Source organism: Erigeron canadensis, chromosome 2 (genome assembly GCF_010389155.1).
Source record: "Erigeron canadensis isolate Cc75 chromosome 2, C_canadensis_v1, whole genome shotgun sequence".
In the NCBI taxonomy this organism is placed as follows: Eukaryota; Viridiplantae; Streptophyta; class Magnoliopsida; order Asterales; family Asteraceae; genus Erigeron; species Erigeron canadensis.
In genome coordinates this window covers 27,833,747-27,847,176 of record NC_057762.1, presented here as the reverse complement: position 1 = coordinate 27,847,176, position 13,430 = coordinate 27,833,747, and the positions used below count along the sequence as shown (strand labels likewise).

Below are 13,430 nucleotides of genomic sequence, written 5' to 3'. Positions count from 1 at the left end.
TTATGATGGGCAAAATTGGTATTTTATATTGGAACTTCGATCATAAGAATGATGAAACAGAGAACCATGATCATGGTTCATGGCTGCCGGATTAAAAACTTTTGGTAACCGGGTATCAAAAAAGCTAGTGATAATGTCTCTTTAAAATCTATTTTATTACAAAACGCAATGTTTCGGTTTTGGTTTTTAGTTTCTATGCAACTAACAAAAAAAGAGTCATGTCTTTTTGTTCTTTAATGGATGATAAATGGTTGTACAATGATGTATTGATGTATAACACCGCATTTTCTTGAACTTTTTGTGATCAATTATTGGCCATTTTGGGTGAAACTAACCATGTGAGCTACGCCGGATGTTCGCCGGAGTGTTGGACCTCTGATCATGTTTCTGGATAGGTTGAAAAAGACACACCCAAAGAGACTATTCTTTTATTTATGGTCTATATATATATGAGGTGGTTTTATGGTCCAAATGCAAGTGGAGTTTAAAGTTGTGCTTTTTCTTGGATGGGGTCAATGGTGTGCCTATACATACATGTATATATAGATATATATGTGTGTATGTGATGTTTTCATAGTTTACTTTATAGTCGGAGTTCGTTAAAGAGTAAAGGTTTTAATTTTGGTTTCTTATTTATATGAAAGAAAATGGATATGGTAGCTAGCATACAAGTGGGAATTGGTTGGTTTAAGTTAAGTTGGGTTGGTAGCTAACAAAAAGTATGTAAGAAAAGTTGCATTTTTATCCAGAGTTGTAAGGATTCTGGTTTATATACATATAAATCGACATAATCGATAACTTATGATGATAGCTTTTATTTCTGTGTAAAATGATGTGAGAAGCTACCGTTTGACTTGAAAAATGATATGTAAGTGGTCAAACTCGGGTTAAGTTTGTTTATAAGAAAAGTCAACTATATTGTGAAGACTTTTGCAGAATATTTCACTTAAAACACTACATATTGATTAAGCACAATTTGGAAAATAAATAATCCTTTAGTTCCATTTTGATTGTATGTACTAATATTTAAATAATGGGGAATATTTTTTTATCTTTAATACTCGTAATATCTTTTCTTACACTTGCTATTTGAAGAGGAACAAGAAGAATACCATTATATGGGATAATCGCTTCTAGATCCTCTTTTGCATTGTTCGGATCGAGTTTCTGGTGGCAAATGATGGTTCGGTGTACTATCATTTGGTGTGTTTGTGTGGAGCAATTTTCTGGAAGTAGGTGTAATGGCCAACGGGAGCATAGTAATAGTGATATTATTTTGGAGTATTGTTGATGGGAGTATAATAATAGGAGCTACGCTGACATTTTTCGGAGTGAGAATCGAGTGATTATCTTTGGACTAAAATGCGATGTATGTTTCCCTCCTGTTTGTCATAGTTTCGGTGTACCTCTCTCAGCTATATCAAGAACACGAGTAAAAAACGATAACTCGTTTTTTTGCAAGATGAGGTTTTTCTCATCTCTCAAGATCGTAATTGACATGGATTTTTTTTAACCCTTTTGATGTTTTTACAGTTAAAGGCCTGAGATGGATATAGAATAAATAAGTGTTGATTTCTAGATTTGTAATCGTACATTTTTGTTACTGCTAGCTCCTTATTAATGGCTTTATTAATATATATATATTTTTTTTCGTTCAAAAAGAAATATATATACATCAATATATCTTATAAACTTTTACCTTCAATTAAATATGATAACGAGAGTTATATAAACTATTTGGTCTTAAATCAAGTGGCCACATGGAACATTCTTTGGGGATTCCGGGAAAAAGATGTTGATGACTTGAATACCAAGGATCGAATCTCAATTCTCTATAATTTCAAATATTTACCTCTTTAGTCTCTATGAGTGCCTTCAGGTTTCAACTTTTAGCATATTATCCATTTGGATGTCACTTCTATTGTCCAAACCACTTACATGTAGTTCTTAAAAAAATCAAGTGAGAGTTATATAATAATTGTTTGTATTAATCGTACATTATACCTTATACTAATTTTAATAAGTTAAATATAGTTAGTTTTGGACTTTTTCATATAGAAAAGGTTATTGGTAATTAAACAAATTTTAGAAGCCTAATTTTTAAGTGTTTGTTCACCGTAATGAAACTTAACCAAAATACCAAGTGACATTATTTTGATTGAAAAATCATGTTTTAATTTGTATTCTTGAATTAAACATATTAAAATTAGATTAAATTACATCAATCTATTCTATTATATAAAGCACTTTGCCATTTTTTAAAATTTTAAAAGATGATTTGAACTATCTAAATTATCACTATTCTTTATTCACTAATTTTAACATCTCTACCTAATATACCTATAATACCCATAAATCTCACCCATTCATTTTCTTCTCTCTCTTCAAATTTCAACCACTCATTTTTTTTCTCTCCTCCATAAATCATTTTATTCATCTAATTCATTCAAAATCTTTTATCTCAAAAACCGTATATCGATAAATTATAAAAATTGTATGAGTGTTCTTAAAATTTCATGTTCTTTCATTAGAGATGTCATTTGATATACTTTCGACGAATTTTTAAATCCGAGGTCGGAGCTCGTACGACTAAGGCATTTGGCTATCACACTCTATGACTTATCACATCTTATGACCTATCACCCCATCATCTCAAGGTCGTAACGCGTGGACATTTTCCCTCGTTTTTGATAATACGTAACGATGTAAATGCAAAAGTTGACACTGCCGCATTTTCAACATTTATTTGAAATAATTTTACTCTCTTACACACACTAGTCTCTAGTTCTTCATATACGCACGCATACATACACATGTCTGCGCGTAATACTCATTGAAAATTGATACTAGGAAATGGCTGAAAAGTGTCACGACGAAAAAAAGCGAGAATATTATAGTGTGCTTGAAGACATTATAGGTCGTCGTAGATTCCGATGCTACGACGGTGAACAGAAATGAATTTTTTAAGGATGTTATTCAACTGTTTAAAGATCTAAAATGGACCCCATTTCTTGATATTATATTGAGTGATCGACACAAACCGTCCTTGTGGTTTGTCCAAACAGTCAGGTTTCATCCTTTAACTTTCAAAACCTCAGAGACAATTCTTTATAGGCGGATAATGTTCACGTTTCATCCTTTTCGATAACAGACGTTATCTCTAGTCCGTTAAGCCCCTCACGTGTAAACCACGTGAGGGTATAAGGTCATTTTCATTGTTAAAGGACAAAGTTGATTTTTTTCTTTTTTCACCTGCAAAACTGATAAATATCATCGATCTATATTAATCTCTCCATCTATATCGATATCTATAGTTTAAACCATATCCTTTAGTAAAAGAAATCAAACACTAAAACTGTATCTACAAGTTTCTTAAAAAAAAACTATGATCAATCTATCAATTTGTATATATATTCATTCTACATCCCATTTTCTTTATAAAAATAACCAATTTTATAAAAGTACGGAGCTAGTTGTTCACCTAGTTATATAGACTAGTCTAACTTGCATCCTTATCCCAGATCTAAACCCCTTTGTATCTCCAACTCCCTTTTATACCTTTAATTAATCTTAATTTCTACATATCAATATATATAGATATTTCCAAAGCAAAGCATATATAGATCTGAATATATCTGTACTAGAAAATCGGAGGTTAACCACCAAGACCCGAATAACCCACCTCTGTCACTTTTCATCGCCGGAAAAGCCGCCGCCACCTCCGCAGTTTGTTGGATGCCAGAAAAAGCCATCAAACCGGAAAAAAACCACCACCACTGCGATATGTTGCACCACTGAGATCCGTTGCCCTTCCTCAGAGATGATATTGTTCTTCAAAGAGGTTAAAACAACAACCATGGTTGATGTAAATGTTCTTATTTTTTTTTCTTCTCTTGCTTAGATTGCCCACCACCAAAATCGAGTTTATATATATATTATTGTGTGTAACTATGTATGTATGATTATATAGATTAATATAAATCGAATCTTGGTTGAATGTCTCTTCAAACCATCAATATACATATATTATTGCCCAGATGAAGAATGACTACATATGTATGGTTGTATAATTATTGGGTTTTGGTTAAAGATTTGTACAGATGAAGAATGGCTACACTATGATGTGTGATGTATGTATGACTAGGTTTATTTAGGTTTGCATGTAACTAAAGAAGAAAAACAGAAAAGTATCACGTTTGGTCCTTTAAGGCTGGAAAAATACAATGGTACCCTCACGTGATTTACACGTGAGGGGCTTAACGGACTCGAGATAACATCTGTTATCGAAAAGGATGAAATGTGAACATTATCCGCCTATAAAGGATTGTCTCTGAGGTTTCAAAAGTTAAAGGATGAAACCTGACTGTTTGGACAAACCACGAGGACGATTTGTGTCGATCACTCTATTCTATTTATGACGATCTTGTTCGACAATTTTAAGCTAGTTATGCTTATGAAAAAAACACTGAATAAAATTATTTTTTGTCCTCATCAACCATCTTTACCTCATGACTCTTGAGGATTTTGACACCTTTGTGTACCTCTTCTGGAGAACGTTTTTAAAATTGTGGGCCTAAATCTCCGCACTTGCCTTGCCCTGCGCTGTTAACAGACTTGAGGCTAAACGCCTACTTTGCCATGAACTTAAAAAATATCAAAGACTAGATATTTGGCACCGATCCTAAGGAACATCATGATCTCAAGTACAAAAGACTCTTGATTGGAATATATATTGTCGATGGTAACCATAACGAGGTTGTTGATTTGGTGTCTAGAGCACCTAATTGAGGTTAATTAACTTAACATTACTTGCTTAATTGCCAAATGATAGAGTTTTTCTTAAAACCAAACTAAACATAAAATTTAATATCAAGATTTGAGGTGATGTGTGAATAGGTTAGACATTGGGTTGAATTTATAGATCAAGTAATTATACGAGACACATATAGTAAGGGTGGGAAGAGTGCTTTAGGCACCCAACTGGTACCAGTCCGGTACCTAAAGGAATACCGCCCCGTGGTACCGGTACTGGTTGGGCGGTGAGTGGATTGGAGAGCGTCGTCCCCGACATGGTCTCGCATATTCGACCATTGCAATAAAAAGAAAAAGGAAAAAATGTGTGAGGGCCACCTTCAAACGGCTAAGTCTACTTTTTGTCTTTTCCCTCTTTTGCTTCTTCTTCTCCTCTTCTATATATTCTGCAAGTTTTTTTTCCCTTCATCTAGTAGCAGCCGTAACTACGACATCACAAGAACAACCATTTTCTTTCTATACACACACACACACACACACATACACATATATATATATATATATATTCACAAACAACAATCATGAACCTTTTATTTTTCGGATCCGGTTCAACACCTTTAAATTTGCCATCGGACTCGAGTTCTTCCGATGAGAGGGATCGATTAGCTAATATTTTCACAATGGCACATCATGCGATTGATCAAAAGGCTCGCGATACTGTCTCCTCTTCAAGAAAGTATACAAACAGAGACAATCATATTGAGTTGCACGATCGTCTTTTTCAAGATTATTTCGCTGAAGAACCGAAATTTGATGCAGACTTTTTTTGGACACGGTTTCAGATGAATAGACGGTTGTTTGTAAAGATAGCTAGAGATATGGAAAGCAACTTTTGATATTTTCAAAGGAGGATCGATGGTCGTGGGAAGATGGGGTTCTCGACTTTACGGAAATGTACATCCGTCATTTGCCAGTTAGGATACGGTACTAATCCCGACAGCTTATATGATTATTTAAACATGGCGGAAAGAACGTCACGTGACACCCTTAATGTTTTTGTGATAGAGTCATTAAGTTATAACGACATGAATATTTGCGTAGGCCAACGCATAATGACGTCCAAATTATATTTACTTATAATTTTCGGTTATATCTACATAATTATTTAATTCGGTTATACATACATACATATATATATATATATGTATATGTAATAGTTTCGGTTTAATAATGTATATATAGGGAGCCTTGATTGTACACACTGGGCTTGGGAGAATTGTCTGGTGGCTTGGCGTGGCCAATACACGAGAGGTGACCAAAAGGGGGAGTCAATAATGCTTGAAGTAGTGTCGACACAGGATACATGGATTTGGCACGCGTACTTTGGTATTGCCATTTCAAACAATGACATTAATGTGTTGAATCAATCTCCCTTATTCAATTACTATGAAGACAACACAACACCAATGGTTCCATTCACTCTAAATGGAACCGAATATAAGTCCACGTATTTCCTCATGGATGGGATCTACCCAAGATATGCGATGTTTGTGAAAACCATTTTCTCATCCAACCGATGAGAAAATGATTCGATTTGCTAGGGCACAAGAGGTTGCAAGAAAGGATGTGAAACGACCTTTTGGTATTATCAAAAAACGCTTCAAAATACTTTTAAGAATCAGCACGACAAATGGATGAACTCCCCATCCGTAAGATCATGTATGGGTGTTGTATTCTTCACAACATGATTTTAAAAGACGAGGACCACGCATTATGTCCAGATTATATCCCAAATCCCCCGGTCGTGCCATAGCCGTCAGATGTTCGACTAGCAGAGATACATGACTCAAGCATACACGAAGATCTTCGGATGGATTTCATTGACCATATTCATGCCACATTCGTCCCGGGCATCGATCGCTAGGTTATTTATGTATTGTGTTGTCGTTTCGTTTTAGATTGTAGTTTTGTGTTTTATTTTGTTATGTAGTTTAATATTGTATTGGTTTTAATTTATTATATAAAAGTTTTAGTTATTGTTTGAATAAAAATAAATAGAAAATCGATAAAATAGAAAAAAGTGGGAAGGGGTGGGGAGGGGCGGGGAAACACTTCTTGCGATTAGGGAGCAAGCGAGGAAAAAAAACGGGGAGGGGTGGTGAGACACCCCCACCCTAATAATGAAGAGAGATCTAGTAAAAATGTGGTTTAAAGGAAAAACAGAAAAGAAATGGTTTTTTATTTTTATTGAACTTGTGTTTTCAATTTTTACTATTTATTTATTTGTATATATATACTTTATTTTAATCAAAACAAAATCCAAAAAAAAAATAAAAAAAATATACCCTACATATTTGTAAGTTGTATGCTTTAGAACTTAAAATGTCACATTATAACTTATGGTTGGTTGAAAAATCTTCTTTGTTTGATTTCCCTTAGTGACTTTCTTTCAGAATTTCTACTTAATAATACGAGAATGATACCCACGTGTTGCGGCAGTGATGAAGGTGATTGATGACGGGGTGGTGATGTAATGGCGGCGGTGGCGGTGATAGGGTGATCTACCTGACGGGCTCCGCCCTTGAAATTAAAAATTCGTTGAAAGTATATCGAAGGACCACTCTAATGAAAGAGCATAAAAATTTAAGAACACCCATATAATTTTTATAATTTTATCGATGTACGGTTTTTGAGAGATTTTGAATGAATTAGAAGTATAAAATGATTTATGGAGGAGAGAGAAAAAAATGATTGGTTGAGATTTGAGGAGGGCGAAAGGGTATTATAGTTATTTTAGGTAAATATAAAATAGATGAGAGAGACATTTTGAGAAAGTACTTAAAATCAATATTGAAAATTTAAGTTTAATGTTGAAAATCTAGAAGAAATCTGCTTTATAATATAGTCCTGATTATAAATTAATACAATAGTATAATATATGTGATTTATATAAATTATAATATAATGTATAAAAGATAAAAAAATAATAATTTGGTCACAAAGACTAAATTAGGTATGCTAGTCAGAAATACGAAATTAACGAACCAATCTGTAACGTCTTAAATATTTTTTTTAGGTAATATTTAAATTTAGTATTTAATTTTAAAACTATAAGTATTAAATATATAAAATAAATATATAAATGATGGATTAAAATAAATATAATAAAGTAATAATAAAATTATGTGGACACTCGGCAATTAAAGAGACAATAACCCGTGATTAGTCATACGATATCTAGCTGAGTCATCTATTAACCGACCTTAAATGATATTCACGCCCTTTCATTTGAAGTAGTTTATTTTTAAGCTTTCTGAGCAATAGATATACGAATAGATAAAGACATCTTCTCATGACTAAAATAATAATAATAATAATAATAATAATAATAATAATAATAATAATAATAATAATAAGGGTGGTATGTCAAGTTATTAGTTAAAACAAAGAAATTTAATTTGAGGGTGCTTGTGTGCGTGTGGATGATCGCGTAAAAGGAAAAAAAAAAATCAAAGTAGCAGAGAAAGGAATGACTAGTTAGTGAACCAAGATTTTTAGCTAATAATCTAAGTAAGTTATATATTTTTTTTCAAGTTATGATTTAAGTTAATTAGTATTGTTGATAGTTCCTATAATTTTTATAAGAAAAATATTATATGGTAATATTATTATGAGTATTGTTTAGATAGACTTAATATAATTATGTATCTGAATATATGTGTTTATTTGTGTTAGGATTGAAGATGTTTTAATGGCCATGATTATTTGATACAACGTATTAGTATGGAGTATCATGAATTACAATTCTTTGTTAATTAATTGGTTACCTGATGTAACTTAATCAGATAGCTAGATAAAACCGAATGAGCATTTAAAAGCACCAAAGATCACATTTTGAATTGAATTTGTTTTAGATCTTTTATATTATATTAACTAGAAACTAACATATAATAATTAGGAAGATGGAGATAATAATTGTTATAGATGTAATGGAATGTATTCATGATTGTATGTGGCTGTTCGAAAATAAAGGAAAACAAGTCAGTTCAATAGATGAGTTACGAGACTAGGCAATGGTTAGTTTGTCGATGATTATATGTCCAGATTGTGTATGGATGTCAAAATGAACTATGTTAACAATGCCATGTTTTTAGAGAAACTATAAAATGAAAATGGTTAGTTACTACAATGATGTTCATGCGACTAGTAATGAAAATGTTGATTTTGGAATAGGTAATAATAATCAAGAAGTGACGTTGGCTAGGCAGGATAACTCGGTGCAAGGTGAGTTCTACTTTACAAGTATAATTGTTAAAAGAGCCGGGGGCTCATGCTGTGTGATAAGTACTGTGTGATAAAAGCTGTGTGATAGGTACTGTGTGATAAAAGCTGTGTGATAAGTGTTGTGTGATAAATGTTGTGTAATAAGTACTAGTACTAAAGTGCTGTGTGCACGAGAAAATAAAGTACCGGGGGGTACATGAAGTGGCGGGGCCACATAAAGTGTCGGGAACACATGAAGTGCTGGGAGTACGTGAAATGGTTATGCCTGTAGATTAGAACTCATTAAGCATTAAGCTTACATTTTAGTTGTTAACATTTTGTAGGTGGGGAAACGAGCAAGGGAAAGACTCAAGTAAATTGATATGCAATACGTTGAAGCATGCGATCTTTTGGTTATGTGAGACCGTAGTGACATATTTTGAATCAAGCTCTGGGTATCTGTTTGAACGTTTGTAAAAAAAAAAAGTTTAAAAGTTGTGTTTAAGAATATGTAGTTATGTTAATCTTTTGTAACGTTTGAACTAATGTTTGTGTAGTCAACTTTTATAAATAAATATATAAATAAAATTTTTATTATGGTCAAAATTGATGAAGTTGTATTAAAAAAAAAATAGAATAAAAAGGGTTGGGTGTTTCACAATGTATACTATTTATATAAACAAACTACTCTCTAAAATTGAACACTCTACCTTTAAAATCTCTAATTTACCCTTTTAATCTATACTACCATCAAAACTTGATTCCTGAAATTCCAAATATACCCTTAAAAAAAACTTTATGTGTGTCCCTTCCCTCCCCTGAAGTTGCTCACATAGTATACCAAAAAAGCACACATGCGTTACTGAATTTAATAATCGATCACATAATTACGTTCACTCTAAAACAACAACGGTGGTTTGCACTTTTTACCGGATTAAGAAACATTTGAGTTGAATCATACATTAATGTAATAACATGGTACCGCTACTTAACCAGTGTTTTATTATTATGTCAAAAACAAGGAATCAAGTCTGAGTGTCTGACTCTTGATGACATCGGGTTTGATTTTGCAAGATTTGTTCGTACCTTCATTATGATTTTGTAACCATTTTGTATGAATCAGCCCAATTGGCTAATGTCTGATATGGGCCTGTCTGGTACTCCCATAGTCCCACTCCCATTGACCGTTGTACCGTACTATTAGTCTGATTTTATTTGGTCTATTGGTCCAGGCTTTTTTATTAAGAAAAATAAAATAAAATTGGTTGTTCAGTTTTCATTCCTCACTTAATTCAGATTATTTTTTTTTCGTTTTTTTATTTATTTATCATAAATTACACATTAAATTAGTGGAATTTACCTTTCTGTTTATAATTCCTCACATCATATAAACTTCTAAGATTCATGAATTATGAACTTGGTACCATTTATTCCATTTCTACATTTTTTTTACAGTGACGTTTCAACCTTTTTTTGTTACAGAAAAAGGAAAAATCAAAACAAAATTTGAGATCAACATAGATTGATACGAGTACATTTTATAGCATAATTAACAAGGGGTTTGTTGGGATGTCTTGGACCATCTCCATCTTACTTAGCAAAACCTGCTTAGAACGTAACTATGGCTAATAAGATTTCCCGATGATTTATATGATCATATTAAAAATGTCTGATTACTTTCTTAAACACGTTGGTTTCTTCTTTCTTGGCAAACCTTCCTCCGATCCTTGGTTGATTATCTGCCAGTGCTTTCCTACAAGCGTACTAACACGAAATAAAGCCACAAGTTTAGTGACTAACCCAGCTTTCAGTTTTGGTTTGTACAAAACCAAACATAATATTGATCCAATAGTTTCGACCAGGGTATCTACTTAATAATTATACCGGTATTATATTACACTAAAAGTTAACGGTGTCTATTCAAGGTATACACGTGCATACCCTCACTTCCGTTGACGACCACCCATGATTAAAGTGTCTATTTTTGTGGGTCTCATCTATGTTCCTGATTACAGGGGCAGATTAGGGGTGCCTGTGAACCACATGATTTTTTATTTATGTCCGTGTAGTGTAAAATTTTATAAATGAACTGATCTTTTTAAATGCATTGCTACAAGAAAAAAATGCATCATGTCCTGATATATTGTGAAGCTGGTGGTATTTGGCCCCCGGGTCCATTGGTATATGGCCCCCGGTGCATTGCCCTTCATAATTGATGCCCACAATCGTATCTACATGGTCATTCATAAACAAACCCATAGCCAGTAATCTTCAAATCAACACTACATCAATTGAAAGCATTTTCTGTCAGATAATTATTTACCTTGACTTTTCTTTTGAAGTTCCGCTTCATCTTCTTCTCCCTGTATCTTGAGAGTTTTTGCATCCGGGTTTCTGTTAAGTGATCATTTATAAGTTGTGCCTGCCCAATAAAAAAAACGATAGTTTATGCTGTAACCATTGTAAGAAAACATTAATAGCTAGCCTAGAGTAAAATGGAAACAAATTGCGGATTTTAAATAAAAATTGAACCTTAATGCATCCTTCACTAAACGCCCTTCGCAGCCCATGACCCTTCATTTTGGTATCAGTCACAGAATTTGGTCTAGTTTGAGGACCGTCGTCCATAGAGGTTAAACAATAAGAGCTAACACTTTTTGTAATTTTTCCCAATGGATGCAAATTTTCTTCCGTAATGATACCATTAGAATTCATAATCTGTGAAGGTGATGATGGTTCGTTTGACAAGATATCTTCAAACTCTTGAAAAATATTGGTGATGGAGGTCTCATTTTGAGGTGATTCGACATTTGTAAACTCGACTTCTTGTGAAATGAGATCTTCTTTAAACATGGAAGATGTCATGTGATCAAGGGTTAGAACCGGGGGTTCTAATATTGGTTGTGGCGCTTTGAAAAGATCCCCTGCGCCACCAAGGTCATAATCCGACACACTAGATATCTGAACCATCCAAATTAAGAAACCAGCAGTCATTAGACACATATATCCATGAGCAAACATGCCAAACATACTATGAAATTAAACACAATCCATTTTAAGGAAACAAATAGTTTGTGTTACTAAAATTTGGAGCATGTTGTGTATCAATTCGGCAACTCAAAAGGGTGACCCTCATTCAATACAAGTACTTTCTTCGGTCTAGCTACTGGATTGTGCAAGTACATTTTCATTTTTCCAAAGAGACTGTTTTCGATATCAAAGTCCTAAAAATTACATGTCATTTGAAGACACTTCCTAGTTCCTACAAGTTTTTTGACACTTCCTAGGTGGCATTTTGACTATTTTACTAATGAATGGGTTGACACGGGTTATATTTTATTTTTAAAGGGTCAAGCGAACAAATTAGTTAAAAGAAACGGGCAAAAGTATTTTGATTTTCAAACCGTTACGTACATTATTATCGAAATAATACGTTTTTTTTTTTTTTATAATTATATATGACTCATTTTTGATTATTTACATTGCAAAAGAAGTGTTTTGGGTCAAACTAGAAGACTTGTAATTTCGAAACTTGAGATGAAGACCAAGAAAGTCAACAACTGATATTTATCAGCCCATAAACTAGAAAAAATCAGTGAAAATATAATTACCAAGCAAGCACTGGACTTGTACGAGGGAAAGAAATCATCAAAGTGTTGATCATCAAGAGATAAGTTATGTAAATAATGAAACATTGTATGCACACTTCTTTAATTTCTTTGACGAAAAATTCAAAAACTTTTGCTCTTTCTTTTAGAGTTTTGAAGCTAATAATAGACCACACAACAGATAGTATAATAATATGAAACTCCAAAGTATATATAGAAGGAAAATAATGAAACATAGATATGGTTGAGTGGTATTACACATTCAATATTGATTATTGAATGTGTTTGTTTCATTTATATTGAGATGAACAACTAAGAGACATCCACTAGAGGCCCCTTCTCTTTTGTCCAATTTCATGTTCCTTTTCTTCAACCAATTTTTACTAGACTAATTATTATTTTTGGACTATTTATTAAAATCTGGCGCATTAAATGTATTTTATATCGGACTATGTATTTTTTAAAATCCGACGAATTAAGGTATTTTATATCAACCAACTATTAACAAAATGACTCGTATACGAAGAGATTTAAGACTTTAAAGTTTTAGATTCAAAATTGGATGTGAGTAAAATATTTCCCGAGTTGGAGACATAGGTTTTCCTATAAAAACCGAGTTTCCTCTGAAATTGAAGATGATTATATGAAAAAATGATATTGTTGAGCACAAACATGCAGTTAAAATAAAATTATTTTATATCAAATGTTAAATATGTATATGTAAAAATTTTACGAATACATCTCAACTTTTGAAATAATAAACTTGAAAATAACATTGTATTCTAAGACTATCAACCAACAATTAAC

General features: G+C 32.7%; 1 protein-coding gene across 1 annotated transcript; it reads right to left on the bottom strand.

Annotated features, from left to right (window-relative positions):
• Nucleotides 1–9,295: 9,295 nt before the first annotated feature.
• LOC122588012 lies at nt 9,296–12,009 on the bottom strand. Its single transcript, XM_043760159.1, has 4 exons — nt 11,548–12,009; nt 11,339–11,437; nt 10,693–10,779; nt 9,296–9,301 (listed from the first exon to the last, which is right to left on the bottom strand). Exons 1-4 carry the CDS (start codon nt 12,007–12,009, stop codon nt 9,296–9,298), a joined length of 654 nt encoding a protein of 217 aa, XP_043616094.1.
• Nucleotides 12,010–13,430: the final 1,421 nt, after the last annotated feature.

Excerpts from the sequence above, each read along its gene's own strand:
- LOC122588012 (XM_043760159.1), bottom strand. The coding sequence starts at position 12,009 with ATGACTGCTGGTTTCTTAATTTGGATGGTTCAGATATCTAGTGTGTCG. Across the intron at positions 11,438-11,547 it reads TTAGTGAAGGATGCATTAAG|GCACAACTTATAAATGATCA; the intron begins GTTCAATTTTTA and ends TTTATTGGGCAG. Across the intron at positions 10,780-11,338 it reads ACTTCAAAAGAAAAGTCAAG|TACGCTTGTAGGAAAGCACT; the intron begins GTAAATAATTAT and ends ATTTCGTGTTAG.